Consider the following 16,297-nt stretch of genomic DNA (forward strand, 5'->3'; position numbering starts at 1 on the left):
TCTTAACACGAAATAAAACAAATTTGACCGGGGACCGAGTTTACGGCTGATTCGTAGTGTCCAGTCACATATACGATGCTAAATATTACTCATTATATAATATATTATGACAAATATTGGTATATTATGACAATACGGTATATACATTGTATATAAAACGACTAATAGATCCTACTATCATGGCGTCAGGTGAATGGTTCATTATATCCCGTATGTTTCTTAATATTCGTTCATATTTGAGACAAATTGCTGTGCCCATTTTATAGGTGTGGATCCGTGTTTTTTTTTTTTTTTTTCTATCTTTTTCATTTCTTTTGAAATGAAATAATTAAGGTTTTCCACTGCACGGAGGCCACAAGGGAGATGCTAAATTAATGCTATTCAAAATGAATACGTGTTCCCGGTTGGCTCTATAGCGATTTCACAGAAAAGATATTTCTAAATTTATTACAATGCAGCGTCGGACTCTAGCTGTGAGCGTAGCCTAAGTCATTATAGACACCAAGAATGACTCTCCATACACAAATGAACAAACACAAAGGAGGAGACGGATCATTTTGCCATCCAAATTTTTCAGTGTCAGCTGCCTGGTACAACCTTTAAAAAGGGTACAATGCAGTCTTGGGTTCGAGTCCAGTAGAGAAATAATAATTTGGTTTGTGGTCAATAGATAATATATCGCTGTTTGACTGTACTTTACGCCATTGGGTAGCCATGAAGTTAGATGATACCAATTATTTAGTTTCGCTTTAAATGTATTTTCATTATATATAGTCATGATAAGTTAAAGGTTAAAACTTGATCCGGTTCAGTAAATCAGGATTGTTGCTGTCGTACGTGTAACCGCGGGCTCTCGGTCCTTTGTTCGGGTTCTATGCTGCAGTACTTATGTGTACGAAACTTGCAAAGGTATCAATGCAAACCTAATTGAACTTTAGCTGGTCGACCCTGAACATGGCTTCGCCAAATGTATCTGCATTATTCTTTGACTACATCTCACTCCAGTCGTTTCTTATATTCGGTGTATCATTCCTGATAATATACCACTTATTTACTCGCGAAAAACCGTTGAAACTACCGCCTGGACCGCCATGCTTACCACTTATCGGCAACGTCCATAGACTTGGCGGGAAACAAATGCATGTTGTGACAACAAATATGTCCAATGAGTTTGGCAGCATAATTAACATTGATTTGGCAGGAACGAAGGCGGTGTTACTTACCGATCTTCATATAATGCGAGAGGCTTTTTTGGACAAAACGGATAGATTTTCCGATAGATTTAGTCATCCGTTGGGTGAATACATATTATTGAGTATTAAAGGTAAGAGTGGATCAATGTCGGTTGTCCTGGTTCCAGTAACTCGGTATCTTCGTTTATCATTAGGGGTGGTGCAATAATTATGTTTTCCGCCGGTCTGGTGAATTATGGGGGATTTTGGCAGGCCAAAAAAAAGGGGGGCAATCATTTTTGTGTGAATTCGTAAGGTCAGTGAATTTGTATAGTTGTCGCAAGATTTTTTGCAGTATTAATGATAAATCACACAAAACTGCTTGCTGATTGGTTCAGAAATGGTGATGTCATTAATCACGAAAAACAAATCGATTTATTGTTGCGAAACAGCCTCATAGCCAGTAGCAAAAAGTACGAAGTTCGTTGAGCGTCGTAGTTCTCGGTAAAAACGTGACCTTTAACGTAACATCGGCACAGTGGCCTTCGCACTGATTCTAACATATTAAATGATACTAAGTGTTGCAAAAATCTTGTGTACAAATGTTCGCTAAATAATATTTTGAAATAACATCTTGACAACGTTTTAAAATGTAGTTGTGGTACTAGTGTATCTTTTTCATATGAAATGCCAGCTGACAATTGGGTTAGCAAATAATCATTCCAAAAAATAAAATAAAAGATGTTCGTTACATTTCGAATTTACTTTTAACAGGAAGTCTTACTTTTGAAAATGGTAACGGCTGGAAATCTCACCGACGTACGACCCTTAGAGCTCTCCGTAATTTTGGGATGGGTAAGCGAAGCCTTGAAAATAAGATCAACGAGGAAGCACGTTATCTCGCAAGAAGTTTTGACGAAGAAAACTGCCGCCCCTTTAATCCTCAACCAACTGTTCAAAACGCAGTGGCCAATGTGATATGCAGCATAAGTTTTGGGAGCAGATACGATTATGATGATCCAGAGTTTAGACGGCTTCTTGATTATATAACGGTATATAAAAGCTCTATGGCAATATGTGACCGTACGCTGCGAATGAGCAGTACAATGGCGTACATTCCTCGTCGGTCAATTTTATTTTATTTCGTGTTTAGAAAATATACATCATAATTATGCTTTAAAATTGTATATTATTTGACCTCATACGATATCCACAAGCGGGATTATGGTTTGTTAAACTTTGCTCCTTCAACAAAATGGTAGTTTTTTCGAGTCTACATGTGTCTCTTTTTCCATATTGCTGGCAATAAATAGCAAACAGTCATAATTGGCGGTCATTTCAAATCATCCCCAAATCAACGAGGTTCAAGAAAATTCTCTCATTGTTAATTGTTGGTTATACAAACCTATACAAAATACAATGCCTGGTAACCATCACTTGAACAGGTTTTTAACCAAAGCAAACAAAGAACAGAGCAATTAAAAATTGTATAGCCATCTAAGGTAGAAGCTTATTATCAACTTCAACAAAAGGATTATTGATTGGTGTTTGACTATCAAAATGAGATAGATGTCGCGCCAGCTTGTGTTACCGATGAATCGACCTTCATACACATTTTACACTGTAACTCAGAATACAATTTAGGGAATTTACGGCTCATTCGTACTGTACGGTCACATATTGTTACAACACGATAACAAAAACGAAATTAATCAATAGCCAAACAATTTGATGGTTTTTTAATTGCCTTGGTTTGTGCGAATCTTGCATCCAGTCTGATAGCATATTTATCGGTTCAACCTTTATAGATAACACGGGTACACGGTGTCCAGGAATTATCTATACCGCTGATTTTTTAGGTATGAAGAGCATTACTAATAGAAGTATTATTTAAAATGTATTTTAAAATCTAGTTTGAATGTTTCCATGTTCCAGTGTATGATGCGTAAGCCTCTTCCTCTGTCTGTATGATTATATTAGCCTGGTGGGTAAACATCATTAATTATTGTTCTCGTACACTGGTACGTAGCTCGGTGGTAGAGCGCTCGCCCGACAAGCGAGAGGTCTGGTTCAAGTCCCCGCACAGGCAGGTATGTCCGGATTTTTTACTCTGGTATATCTGCCTATGCGTGTTATAATTCCACTTATAAATTCATGTTTAAATGTGCTAGCTTGTGATGCGTAATTTTCATTTCCCCTGTATATTGATATATTAAGAATAACGATTAAGAATCATTGGTTTGATCTCGTGCGCTAGTTTGTAATGTTTGAATGTGTACATGTTCCAGTGTATGCGTAAGCCTCTTTCTCTGTTGGCCATAAAGAGTTTATATAATTAGAATTAGATTATTAGTCATTTTAGTGACAATAACGTATGTTGCATAATTATAATGGCTCACTTCAATACTAAACACTTCTGATTTTGGAATCTACCAGTTTATTGATCGCGAAAGCCCGAGTAAAAAAAATCCGACTATGTACATTGGATATTAAGCAGAACTTTACTTTAACACACTGTCAATCATACGTGTTTATTAACCGCAAGTACTACGCAAGTCCTAAGCATGGTAGCACATAACGCGCTAAATGTATGTCCATGCACCACTGAGAGTGTAAGTTTCGCGCCACCACAAACGTGCCGCAAATGCCATATATATACTAGGGTGATTCACAAAAAATGAAATTGGTATTTTTCAACGGGACACCCCCCTCATTTTGTTCATTTTGGTAATAAAATTATACCTGCAAAATATGAAAAAAATTCAAAAAAGTTTAGGGGGTGCTACCGGTCAATGAACTTTTGTACACAAAGTCAATGGGATTTTTTGTCAAAAATTTCAAACGCTTATTTCAGGACCTAAAAAGTCTACCAGGCTTGCAAAACTGAAGTAAATGTTCAATGAATACCTAACTTTGTGAAAACATGGGTTTTTACCAAATTAAAGTTCATAGTTGACTGTAATAATAAAAAATGTTTCAAAAGTGACAGAGGGAGTGTAGCGCAAGAAAAGAATACCCTGGGATATCCCCTGGAATCCCACCAGGCACCCCAAATTTATACCTTATTGAACTGAACTGTTGATAAAAAAAAAAGATTAAAATTCTTCACATATTAGTTTACCCCAATGGTGATACCAGCTTTTGAAATCTTATGTAATAGTAACTATCAAAATCCATACATCTGTATCAGGGGTGGTCATTATGGCCATACCTGATGAAGATTTGTATTGTTTGAATTGAATGACCACAGGAAGGATTAGATTCACCATGGTTGAAAAGAAATGTATATAAATTGGGGTCACAACATTGGATAGTGGCCAGTTCAAAACTACACCTTGTGCAATAGCCAAGTACCATAATATTTTGGCTGTTCCAGCAACTGCCTTGCCCCAAATGTAACAGTTTTCACAAAATGCAATTTTCTGGAAAGCGGGTTAACATTTTACAATTTTCTTTAGCATTTATTTTAAGGACATTACTCACACTATGATCAAATATTTTTGGCACAATCAGGGAAAATTAACATGGCTTTTTTGTGTTGTAAAGAAAATGGCTCATAAATCCCATTGACTTTGTGTACAAAAGTTCATTGACCGGTAGCACGCCCTAAACTTTTTTGAATTTTTTTCATATTTTGCAGGTATGATTTTATTATCAAAATGAACAAAATGAGGGGGTGTCCCGTTGAAAAATACCAATTTCATTTTTGTGTGAATCACCCTAATATATACTGTTGTGTACAATGTAGTTAATGGTAATGGGACGTGTCCGGAGGATTTCAACAATAGCGAGATCTGGACGACCAATCACAAGCCAGATCCGTTTAAAGATGCACTACATCATGGCCAATTTTAGAAATTGGCCTAACTCTCCATATAGTCCCGTGTTAAGAATCCTAACCGCAACCCAAAGTAAGTAGTCCACTTTGGAAGCCAACAAACAGAGGAATTATGGTGACTGAAAATATCAGATGTGAAAATCTACCAAATGCACAATTTCATACAAATAAGCGTTTTATGCTTAAATGTAATAGCCAGAGTATGCAAAATAGGCAAGTGGACTACAGAGACGTCTAACGATGCCCTGACGTAAGCTCTGATTTTTCTCGGTAATAACCCAATGCTTTCCTTACTCCTTAGGTATTCATGTCGAAGCTTTCCGGTCCAAGTCTTCTGGCTGTTTTCCCTAGACTATGGTTTACACCATTTTATAAATCCCTGAAGAAACAAACCGGCGAGTGCATATCATTTCTTCGTGGAGTCGTTGAACAGCACAAGGTTACATTTGATTCAAATAACATCCGGGATATCATTGATGTTCATCTACAGGTAAGAGTGAAAGGTCGAAAAGCTCACCAAAAGATTTTAACAACTAGTTGTACATTCTTGAAGAAATTCATTAGGTTTATGTGACAAAATGAACAGAATGTTCTTCTTGCCAAAACCAATTGTATTCGGTTCGGCCATCTTGGTCGAAGGCCATCATCGGAGTGATGGTACTTGATCCTTCTTTCTGGTTGATTGGTCACCAACAGAGGGCGCACTAGCGCCCAGAAGTGGGTCGTATACGTGACTGAGAAAATGTGCCACAGCGAATAACAAAGGACTTGTCATCATACCTTATGTTTACATATTGTCAGAAACGACCACTCGCATTTTTTTAGAAAGTATGACATTGCCACCGCGATACGCCCTCATACTACCCTGAGGAAATTGTTAGTCCACCCCTCTGTTTTGGACCAATCAACCAGAAGGGAGGATCAAGTACCATTACTCCGATGATGGCATTCGACCAAGATGGCCGAAACTGTCAGGTCAGTAAAATATAATTGGTTAGGCGAGAAGAACATTCTGTTTCATAAGCTATATGTACACTATGATATGGTACCACCACTTACAAGTATTATTTATCGTCTCGATTTGCTTGTGGGACACACTGAGGTTTTATTTTCATTGTTCATTGGGCAAAACATATTGTGACATACACACATTTTTTTTTCAACTTTATCATCAAAAAAATTAAACTCGGGTCTAAACACTGGTTCTGCGTGTTGTTAAAGGGCAGGTCTATTGCAAAAACAAGTTTATCTCTATTCGAAGAGAATAATTATTACATTACAAGTTGACACTCGTTGCAATTTTATTGTTATGTGTATTTTTCCTGAAAAAGGAGAAATTGTGTGGGTAAAGTTCAGCCTCGTACGTGTTCTTCCCTCGATTTGAAGCGTACGTGTTTTTCCCCCGTCTCATCATACAATCACAATCACTTTGACACGTTTGACATTAGCAACAGTGAGTTGTACTATTATTTACCATACCAATGCTGCATAACAATATGCAGACTATTGTTCTCATTTGAGAACAAGCGTCACACAGTATTGTTACTATGCATTGCTTTGTAATATTTCATCCAACTGAAACTATAATAACTATAGCATATTGCAATATCGCACAGGGAAATCAGATACATGAGTTTGTGGACTTAACACGGTTTATATACACGGTTGAAATTCTAAGCTGAAATTATTTTCTTTATTTTTTAACCCAAATATTGCTCATGATATTGATATACATATGAATTGTAAAATCACAATTTACTAATATAGGAAAAAAGAAGGGGCTGATTTTTTCCATATGCTTAGAAAAAATTAAATTTGTAATACTTCATTCAGAGTTTTTTCTGTGAACAACAACAGTATACGTTCTGTGCATTGAGGATGTTTATAGTCCCTTCTAGCAGAGCAGGCACAGTCATTTCATGACGTCTACTTTTTTCTAGGCCAAATCTGTCTCGTTCGAGGGAGCTCATCGCTTAAGTTGGCTTTTGCAGAATATCAATTTTAAACGTCTTATTTTTTCATTACCTTGCCAAACATATGATGTTGTCCGAACAATATACCTGACCTTTAAACCAAGTAACAGCATCGACTGAGTAAACACAACAATAATAGAGTAAATCACTATTCGTTTCGATAAGGAAATTAAATTTGAATACGATATTTTCTAAATTACAATCTCATACGATAGGACAACGACAAAAAAGGTAGAACTGATGAAAAGCTTCCCCAGCATCTGATATGGAGGGGTATCTTTGATCTGTTTGCTGCTGGAACAGACACAACATCAAACACTATCTTATGGGCAATACTGCTACTCACACAGTATCCACATGTGCAAGAAAAGGTAGGAGAATACTCAGACTGAAAGACAAAAAAGTGGCACATGCTACAAAGAAATGAGTATAAAGTCGTAAGTATTTCAAGACATCGTGAGTGACTGAGTTGATGTTCATTGTTTGCCGCGCACCTGTACAAGCCAGGGCATTTCGAAATTACATAACTGCGACTTAACACTTATTTTGTAGTAGCAGGTCACATGTTTTTTTTTTTTTTTTCTGGTTTTTTTGTTGTTGTTGTTGTTGTTGTTGTTTTCTGCTCGCGACTGTTGAAGCTTCTTTCAAATGGTCTTATCTGGTTAATTTATGGATGCTTACTTGTCTCAATATCCGGGTCGATTTATTAATACTGTTATAGACCTACCACTTTTCCAATCACACTGCCTAGGACATTATATATTTACTCACAGTTATATTTAACTCAAATCCGAAACTTTGCTGTTCCAATAAATGTATCAACATTAAGGGATCCAAAATGAGCGTTTATTGCGTTTCGACAGTATTTTTTGTGGGACATGAGAGCACCTCAGACCTATCGAATTGCATTCTGAATACGAAGCATGTCTTTCTGATATCAAATAATTTTCATTTTTTAAAAATCCCAATATAATACAAATTTTATGACAAATTATAAAAAAATGATATTTCTCAAATTTTTGATATATAACAGTCCTCGAAGTAAATTATATTAGTACAGGAGCAGCAACCTCAAAAAAATGACTTCGTTCACCCTCCACTACATACAAGGTTTGACACCATAGGTAGTTAGTGTGGACCCTCTAGATCACTGCTAGGTAGGTAGTGGACTCAAATTGTGGTATCACTTTTTTTTACAGGTCATTTTATGTGTGGACGTATAATCGCATAAAATCACCAAAAATAGGACAAAATTAAGGGGTAGGGGAGATATACTTTTACTCATAATAATGAATTTATTTTGGTATGAATATGTAGCTAATTGATTGTTCTAACTGCCTAGTATTATTTGAAAGCAAACCTAGGTTTCATTTGATCATGATTGGAAGTGGCCAGTCCATACACTAGTGAAAAATCAGATTTTTCACAACAATGCAGCAGGGTGGGTGTTTTTGTGACATGGCTTCAAATTTTACTATTGTGCCAATTTCTATTTTCAAAATTACTTAAGTTTCCTTTTTAATTTTGTTTTTAATATCAAGCATATCTAGGCAAACTTTGATGTTCTGGTTCAAATATTTATGTATGTGCATGTTTGCTTGCATGTTGGTTTGTGTTGTGTGGGTTTGGGGTGTGTGTGTGGGTATGTGGGGTGGGTGCGGGGTGTGTATAGGGTTCAGGGTTGGGGTGTTTTACATGTTTTAATATGTCACTCGGCTGAACTATATAAGTTCTATTAACAAAATTTGTTTGTTAAGTTGCCATTCATGTAATATTTTGAATATTTATATGTGTGGGGTGAGATCAACCGCTGTTTGTCAGGAAAATAGACTGAAAATGTAAAAAAAGTAGTTACTTTTCCACATGTAGCAGCGTGTGTAACAATATTAAGGGGTAGGGGAAATATAAACCATCATAACTCAACTTCAACTCATGATAATGAATTCATTTTGGAATTAATATGTAGCTAATTGATTGTTCAAACGTGTTAGTATTATTTTAAAGCAAAGCAAACATTAATTGTCAGGTAGATAGCCATAAAATGTGAGAAAAGGTTACTTTTCTATGTATAACCATGTCAAATATGGCATTATTAAGGGGTAGGGGAAATAAAAACCACAATAACTCAACCTTTACTCATAATAATGAATTCATTTTGGTATCAACATGTAGCTAATTGATTGTTCTAACTTTCCAGTATTATTTTTAACAGAAAGACCATAAGATAGACATAAAATATGATAAAAATGTTAATTTTCCAATGTGTAACAGCGTAAAATTTGACAATATTAAAGGTTAGGGGACGTACAAACCAACGTAACTCGACATTTATTCATTATAATTCATTCATTTTGGCATTAATATATAGCTATTTGGTTGTTGTAATCTTTTAAAGCAAAATAACCATTAACTGTTAGCTGAAAAGACATAAAATGTTTTAAAAAAATGTCAATTTTTTCATGTGTAGTACCGTAAAATATGACAATATTAAGGTGTAGGGGACATTCAAATCACCAAAACTCAAGTTTTACTGATGAAAATGAATTCATTTTGGTAACAATATGTAGTTAATTGTTAGTTCTAACTTTCTAGTATTATTTAAAAGCAATTAAACCATTAGTTGTGAGGTAGATAGACATAAAATGTACGAACATGTTAATATTCAATGTCTAACAGCGTAAAATATGACAATATTAAGGGGTAAGGGGACATACAAATCACCAAAACACAGGTTTCACTGACGAAAATGAATTCCATTTTGGTATCAATATGTAGCTATTTGATTGTTCTCATTTTCTGGCATTATTTTAAAAACAATTAAACCATTAGTTATCAGGTAGTTAAACATACAATATGAGAAAAATGTTAATATTCAATGTCTAACAGCGTAAAATATGACAATATTAAGGGGTAAGGGGACATACAAATCACCAAAACACAGGTTTCACTGACGAAAATGAATTCCATTTTGGTATCAATATGTAGCTATTTGATAGTTCTAACCTTCTAGTATTATTTTAAAAGCAATTAAGCCATTAGTTGTCCGGTAGATAGATATAAAATGTATGAAAATGTTAATATTCAATGTCTAACAGCATAAAATATGACAATATTAAGGGGTAAGGGGACATACAAATCACCCAAACTCAAGTTTTACTAATGAAAATGAATTCATTTTGGTATCAATATGTAGCTATTTGATAGTTCTAACCTTCTAGTATTATTTTAAAAGCAATTAAGCCATTAGTTGTCCGGTAGATAGACATAAAATGTATGAAAATGTTAATATTCATTGTCTAACAGCATAAACTATGACAATATTAAGGGGTAAGGGGACATACAAATCACCCAAACTCAAGTTTTACTGATGAAAATGAATTCATTTTGGTATCAATATGTAGCTATTTGATAGTTCTAACCTTCTAGTATTATTTTAAAAGCAATTAAGCCATTAGTTGTCCAGTAGATAGACATAAAATGTATGAAAATGTTAATATTCAATGTCTAACAGCGTAAAATATGACAATATTAAGGGGTAAGGGGACATACAAATCACCCAAACTCAAGTTTTACTGATGAAAATGAATTCATTTTGGTATCAATATGTAGCTATTTGATAGTTCTAACCTTCTAGTGTTATTTTAAAAGCAATTAAGCCATTAGTTGTCCGGTATAGATAGACATAAAATGTATGAAAATGTTAATATTCAATGTCTAACAGCGTAAAATATGACAATATTAAGGGGTAAGGGGACATACAAATCACCAAAACACAGGTTTCACTGACGAAAATGAATTCATTTTGGTATCAATATGTAGCTATTTGATAGTTCTAACTTTTGTATTATTTTAAAAGCAACTTAAAATTCATTAGTTGTCAGGTAGATTGACATAAAATGTATGAAAATGTTAATATTCAATGTCTAACAGCGTAAAATATGACAATATTAAGGGGTAAGGGGACATACAAATCACCAAAACACAAGTTTCACTGACGAAAATGAATTCCATTTTGGCATCAATATGTAGCTATTTGATTGTTCTCATTTTCTGGCATTATTTTAAAAGCAATTAAGTTTCCCACGAGGGGTTGAAGGTCATAATGGGGCCAATACTAAAAAATTATCCTATCATGTTGTAATGTTGTAATCTCAAATATTATTGTTCCTCTCATCGCTAAGAATTAAAAAAAAGACAATTGTCATAGTTCTACGAAGCTTAGTTCAGGGGTTATAACGTCGAATATATCAATATCATAAATAAAGGTCAAATTTTTAAAATGGTCCAATTGCACCAATTAACGTAATAAACCTCAATCGTATACTACATTCAAATTTTGGTGCAACGATTTGTATTCCTGTGTTCCCCTTCACAGTTAATGCAGCCAAAGTTGAGTTATGGTAATATTTCCCCTACCCTTAATATTATCATATTTTGACACTGTTACACATGGAAGTTTTTTCTCACATTTCCTTTGTATCTACATAACAACTAATGATACCAGAACGTTCGATGAATTCATTATCAAGAGTAAAAGTTGAGTTATGGGAGTTAATATTTCCCCTACCTTGATATTGTCATATTTAGGGACCGTTCACAAACACTTGTAAGGGGGCCTGATGCAAAAGGGGGGTGTCTGAAATTTTTGACCCTCCTAAGGGGGGGGCCTGAAAAAAAAATGATCAAATTAAGTTTATATGATTTTCTATGGGGTTGACCCATAATTTTCATGTCAAAAAGGGGCCCTTTTTGAGGTCTGTAAAGGGGGGGGGGGGGGGCGAAAGAAAATTTTGCGATGATTTTTTTTTGCATCAGGCCCCTCCCCCTTACAAGTGTTTGTGAACGGTCCATTACGCTGCTAGATATAGAAAATGACTTATTCTGACAGTTTCTGTGTATCTACCTGACAACTAATGTTTTGTTTTGTTTATAGAAAGTTAGAACAGCCAATCAGATACATTTTGATACCAAGATGAATTCATTTTCATGAGTAAAAGTTGAGTTATGGCAGCTATATATTTCCCCTACCCCTTAATATTGTCATTTTACGCTGTTAGACATAGAAAAATTACCTTTTCCTCAAAGTTTCTGTATATACTGCCTGACAAATAATAGTCGCTTTGCTTTAAAATAATACTAGAAAGCTAGACCAATCACTTGGATATATTTTGATACCAAGATGAATTCATTCTCATGAGTAAATGTTGAGTTATGGCAGTTTATATTTCCTCTACCCCTTAATATTGTCATATTTACGCTGTTAGACATAGAATATTTACCCTTTCCTCACAGTTACTCTGTATCTACCTGACAACTAATGATCGCTTTAATTGCTTTGAAATAATACTAGAAAGTTAGAACAATCACTTAGATACATGTTGATACCAAGATGAATTCATTTTCATGAGTAAAAGTTGAGTTATGGCAGTTATAAATTTCCCCTACCCCCTTAATATTGTCATGTTACGCTGTTAGACATACAAAATTTACCTTTTCCTCACAGTTTCTGTATATCTGCCTGACAAATAATGGTCGCTTTGCTTTAAGATAATACTAGAAAGCTAGACCAATAACTTGGATATATTTTGATACCAAGATGAATTCATTTTCATGAGTAAAAGTTGAGTTATGACAGTTTACATTTCCCTATACCCCGTAATATTGTCATCTTCACGCTGTTAGAGATAGAAAAGTTACCTTTTCCTCACAGTTTCTGTATATCTGTCTGACAACTAATGGTTGCTTTGTTTTAAAATGATACTAGAAAGTTAGAACAATCACTTAGATACATTTTGATACCAAGATGAATTCATTTTCATGAGTAAAAGTTGAGTTATGGCAGTTTATATTTCCCCTACCCCTTAATATTGTCATATTTACGCTGTTAGACATAGGAAACGTACCCTTTTCTCACAATTTATGTGTATCTACCTGACAACTAATGGTCGCTTTGCTTTAAAATAATACAAAAAGTTAGAACAATCAATTAGATATACATATTAAATTGAATTGAATAGAATTAATACCAAGATGAAGTCAATATCATGAGTAAAATATTGAGTTCTGATGATTTATTTTCCCCTACCCCTTAATATTTTTCTATGTTATGCTGATATACGAGGGAAATCAACATCAGTTTTTGTTGGGTTTTTTGGTTTTTTAAAACATTTTTTGTCTTTTTCCCAGTGGTTACTCACGTCCTACACATAAATATTCACATCAATGGAAACTTAACGGATTTTGTAAATGGAAGTTGGTGCAGTGAAGTGACATATTAAGACATGTACACACACATTCATCCCCTCACCCCCACATACCCTATGTACACCCAGCACCCCCCCACACACACACACCCCCTGTCCCACAGACACCCCAACGAACTCATACATATTATAATGATTGGAACTGTTACAATAATGTTTCCCCTTGATATGCTTAACATTAAAAACAAAATAAAACATTAAAATTGAAATTAAAAAATTAAAAATGGAAACTGAATCAATTTTGAAAATATAAAGTGGTATAGTTGTGAGATTTGAGGCCAATGTCAAACTTTACACATATGGTTAAAAAAATCAGATTACCACTCATTTATGGACTATATACTTCCAAATATGCTCAAATGAAACCTGTTTTTGTTTAAAAATAATACTAGAAAGTTAGGAAAATCATTTAGCTACATATTGATACCAAAATGAATTCAAAATCACGAGTAAAAGTTGAGTTCTTGGAATTTATATCTCCCCTACCCCTTAATTTTGTCCTATTTTTGGTGATTTTATGCGATTATACGTCCATACATAAAATGACCTGTTAAAAAAAAGCGATACCACAATTTGAGTCCACTACCTACCTAGCAGTGATCTAGAGGGTCCATACTAACTACCTATGGTGTCAAACCTTGTATGTAGTGGAGGGTGAACCAAGTCCTTATTTAGGCCCCCTGTGGGATCTTGCTCCTGGACTATATAAATCTAATGATATATTCTTAAAGTGTATGTAGCAGGGAGGAAAAGCCGACGGTCAATTGAAAATTTTGACCTTTCATATTGAAGATATGGATTTTTTTCCCAAAAAGACCTAATTTTTGTTGTGTTTTGGGAAAAAAAATCCATATCTTCAATACGAAAGGTCAAATTTTTCAATTGATCGTCGGCTTTTCATCCCACCTACATACACTTTAAGTATAAATCATCAGATTTATAAAGTTTACTTTAAGTACTGTTAAATATCAAAAATATCAATTTTAATGATTTGCCATAAAATGTGTATTAAATTGCGAATTTCAAAAATTAAAATTATTTGATATCAGAATGACATTCTTCGTATTCAGAATGCAATTCGATATGTCTGATGTGCTCTAATGTCCCAAAATAAATACTGTCCAAACGTTCATACCCCAGCCCTTAACAATTCGACTGAAAATTGCAAGCAATTTGGAAGTAACTGGAAGTAACAAATTGGAAACAACTTTTATGTAAACAGATGACTGATTTTTTCAATTGAATACTTTTTATACCAAAATCAATAATCATAAATCGTCAGGATATCGATTATATTACAGGTGCAAGAAGAGATCGATGACGTCATTGGAAGAGAGCGTCCCCCTACATTACCAGATCGCTTACTCTTACCTTACGTTGACGCTACTCTGATGGAGATACAGCGCTTTAGACCCGTTGGTTGCTTTGTTCCACCGAGAGCGGCAAGTGTTGATACAGAGCTTTCGGGTTACACGATACGAAAAGGTATAATTGAAGACCGAATTAAAAATACTAGTTTGCGTCTGACGTAATGCCAACAAGACCAAAAATGCCGTACTGCGCAGGACAGCAACCAATCACAACGCGCCGTTGCCCTGACGTCAGACGCAAACTAGTCTTTTTAATTCGGTCTTCAATAATAACACAGTGCACCGTGGAATTCCTATGATGAGTGCAGATGTTTTACTCATATTTTAGTGACGTTTCATCACTACGCTAGTGGTTTCTTCAGACTGACAACTCATCACATCATACTGTTTCCTCTTATGGGCAACATGAGCCCTGTGTCTACCGAAAGAAAACACTGGCCAACAACTTCAGTTTTCCTACCACCACCCCTTATATCAAAAGCTGGGAGTGGTTATAACGCTGTCAGACAGAAGTGATTCGTTTGTAACAAGACATACCCGCCATAAGACAAAACTTACCTCAATTTGAAACGATGACAGTGAGAAATTAAAAGGCATGGTGGTAGTTCCCTATATAGAGGGCCTATCTGACTCCATAGAGGGCCTATCTGAGTGAGTCACCAGTGTGTTTAAAAAATACGGGTTTTCTGTCATGAAGCCACGCCGTACCATCAGCAGTATGCTCGTGCACCCATTTGACATTTGACCTAAAAGAACACCATAACGAGGTGCAAATTTGAATGCAGGCTATTTACGTGTGCAAATCACAAATTGTCACATACTTTTGCAAATCATCGTTATCTCGGGATAATGTTATTATCGCTAGATATTGTCTCGGGATAATTTTATTATCTCGGATAATTTTATTATGGCTAGATATTGTCTCGGGATAATTTTATTATCTCGGGATAATTTTATTATCTCGAGATATTATCTCGGGATAATTTTATTGGCTTGAGATAATTTCCGAAAAAAAAAATTAACATCCCAAAAAATATTTTTAACATGTCACTTCAGGGGCTCCGTACTTACGTCTATATGCAAGCGTGTTGTTATTAATGGTATTGTTAAATCTCGTTGTAGGAACGCAAGTTTGGGTCAATCTATATGCGGTTCTCCAAAGCCCAAAACACTGGAAAGATCCTGAAGAATTCATACCAGAACGGTTCCTATCAGCAGATGGGAAGAAGACAGAGACACCGGAAGCTTTTATACCGTTTGGACTAGGTAAATACAGATTGGTATTGTTTTACGGGGAAATTAGTAAAGGAAAAATGAAAAAAAAATGTCTTTTAACAAAAGTATATTAAGTTGTTTCGTTGCCCCACAAAATATGAAGATGCGAGTAATTAGAGAATAAACGATAGGAATTTTTATTTTGCCTATCCTCTACCGTGTGATAGACGACAGGCAGGTCCAATATTTTGAGTAGTGGATGTCGGCGCAGCCGGTATCCACTACGATAAAAATATTGGACCTGCCTATCGTCTATCATAGGTAGAGGATAGGCAAAATAAAAATTCCTATCGTTTATTCTCATTCTTAGTCAGTTAAATATTATTTTAATAACTGTAAACAATGTTTTAAGCAAAAACTAAGCTACCGTCATAAAAACTCCCCTCATTATAAAATGAACGAAACT

General features: G+C 35.0%; 1 protein-coding gene across 1 annotated transcript in view; it reads left to right on the plus strand.

Moving 5' to 3' along the window:
- The first annotated feature begins 841 nt into the window (after nt 1–841).
- Nucleotides 842–16,297, plus strand: part of LOC140143903 (cytochrome P450 2J5-like) — a 17,425-nt gene continuing 1,969 nt past the window's right edge. Inside the window, exons 1-6 of the mRNA XM_072165731.1 lie at nt 842–1,324; nt 1,947–2,224; nt 5,312–5,500; nt 7,199–7,354; nt 14,548–14,731; nt 15,739–15,882. Coding sequence (XP_072021832.1) covers nt 955–1,324; nt 1,947–2,224; nt 5,312–5,500; nt 7,199–7,354; nt 14,548–14,731; nt 15,739–15,882 — 1,321 coding nt within the window. The 5' untranslated portion in view covers nt 842–954. The remainder of the gene's footprint in view (nt 1,325–1,946; nt 2,225–5,311; nt 5,501–7,198; nt 7,355–14,547; nt 14,732–15,738; nt 15,883–16,297) is intronic.

The sequence above is a fragment of the Amphiura filiformis genome, unplaced genomic scaffold, assembly GCF_039555335.1.
Source record: "Amphiura filiformis unplaced genomic scaffold, Afil_fr2py scaffold_32, whole genome shotgun sequence".
Classification (NCBI taxonomy): Eukaryota; Metazoa; Echinodermata; class Ophiuroidea; order Amphilepidida; family Amphiuridae; genus Amphiura; species Amphiura filiformis.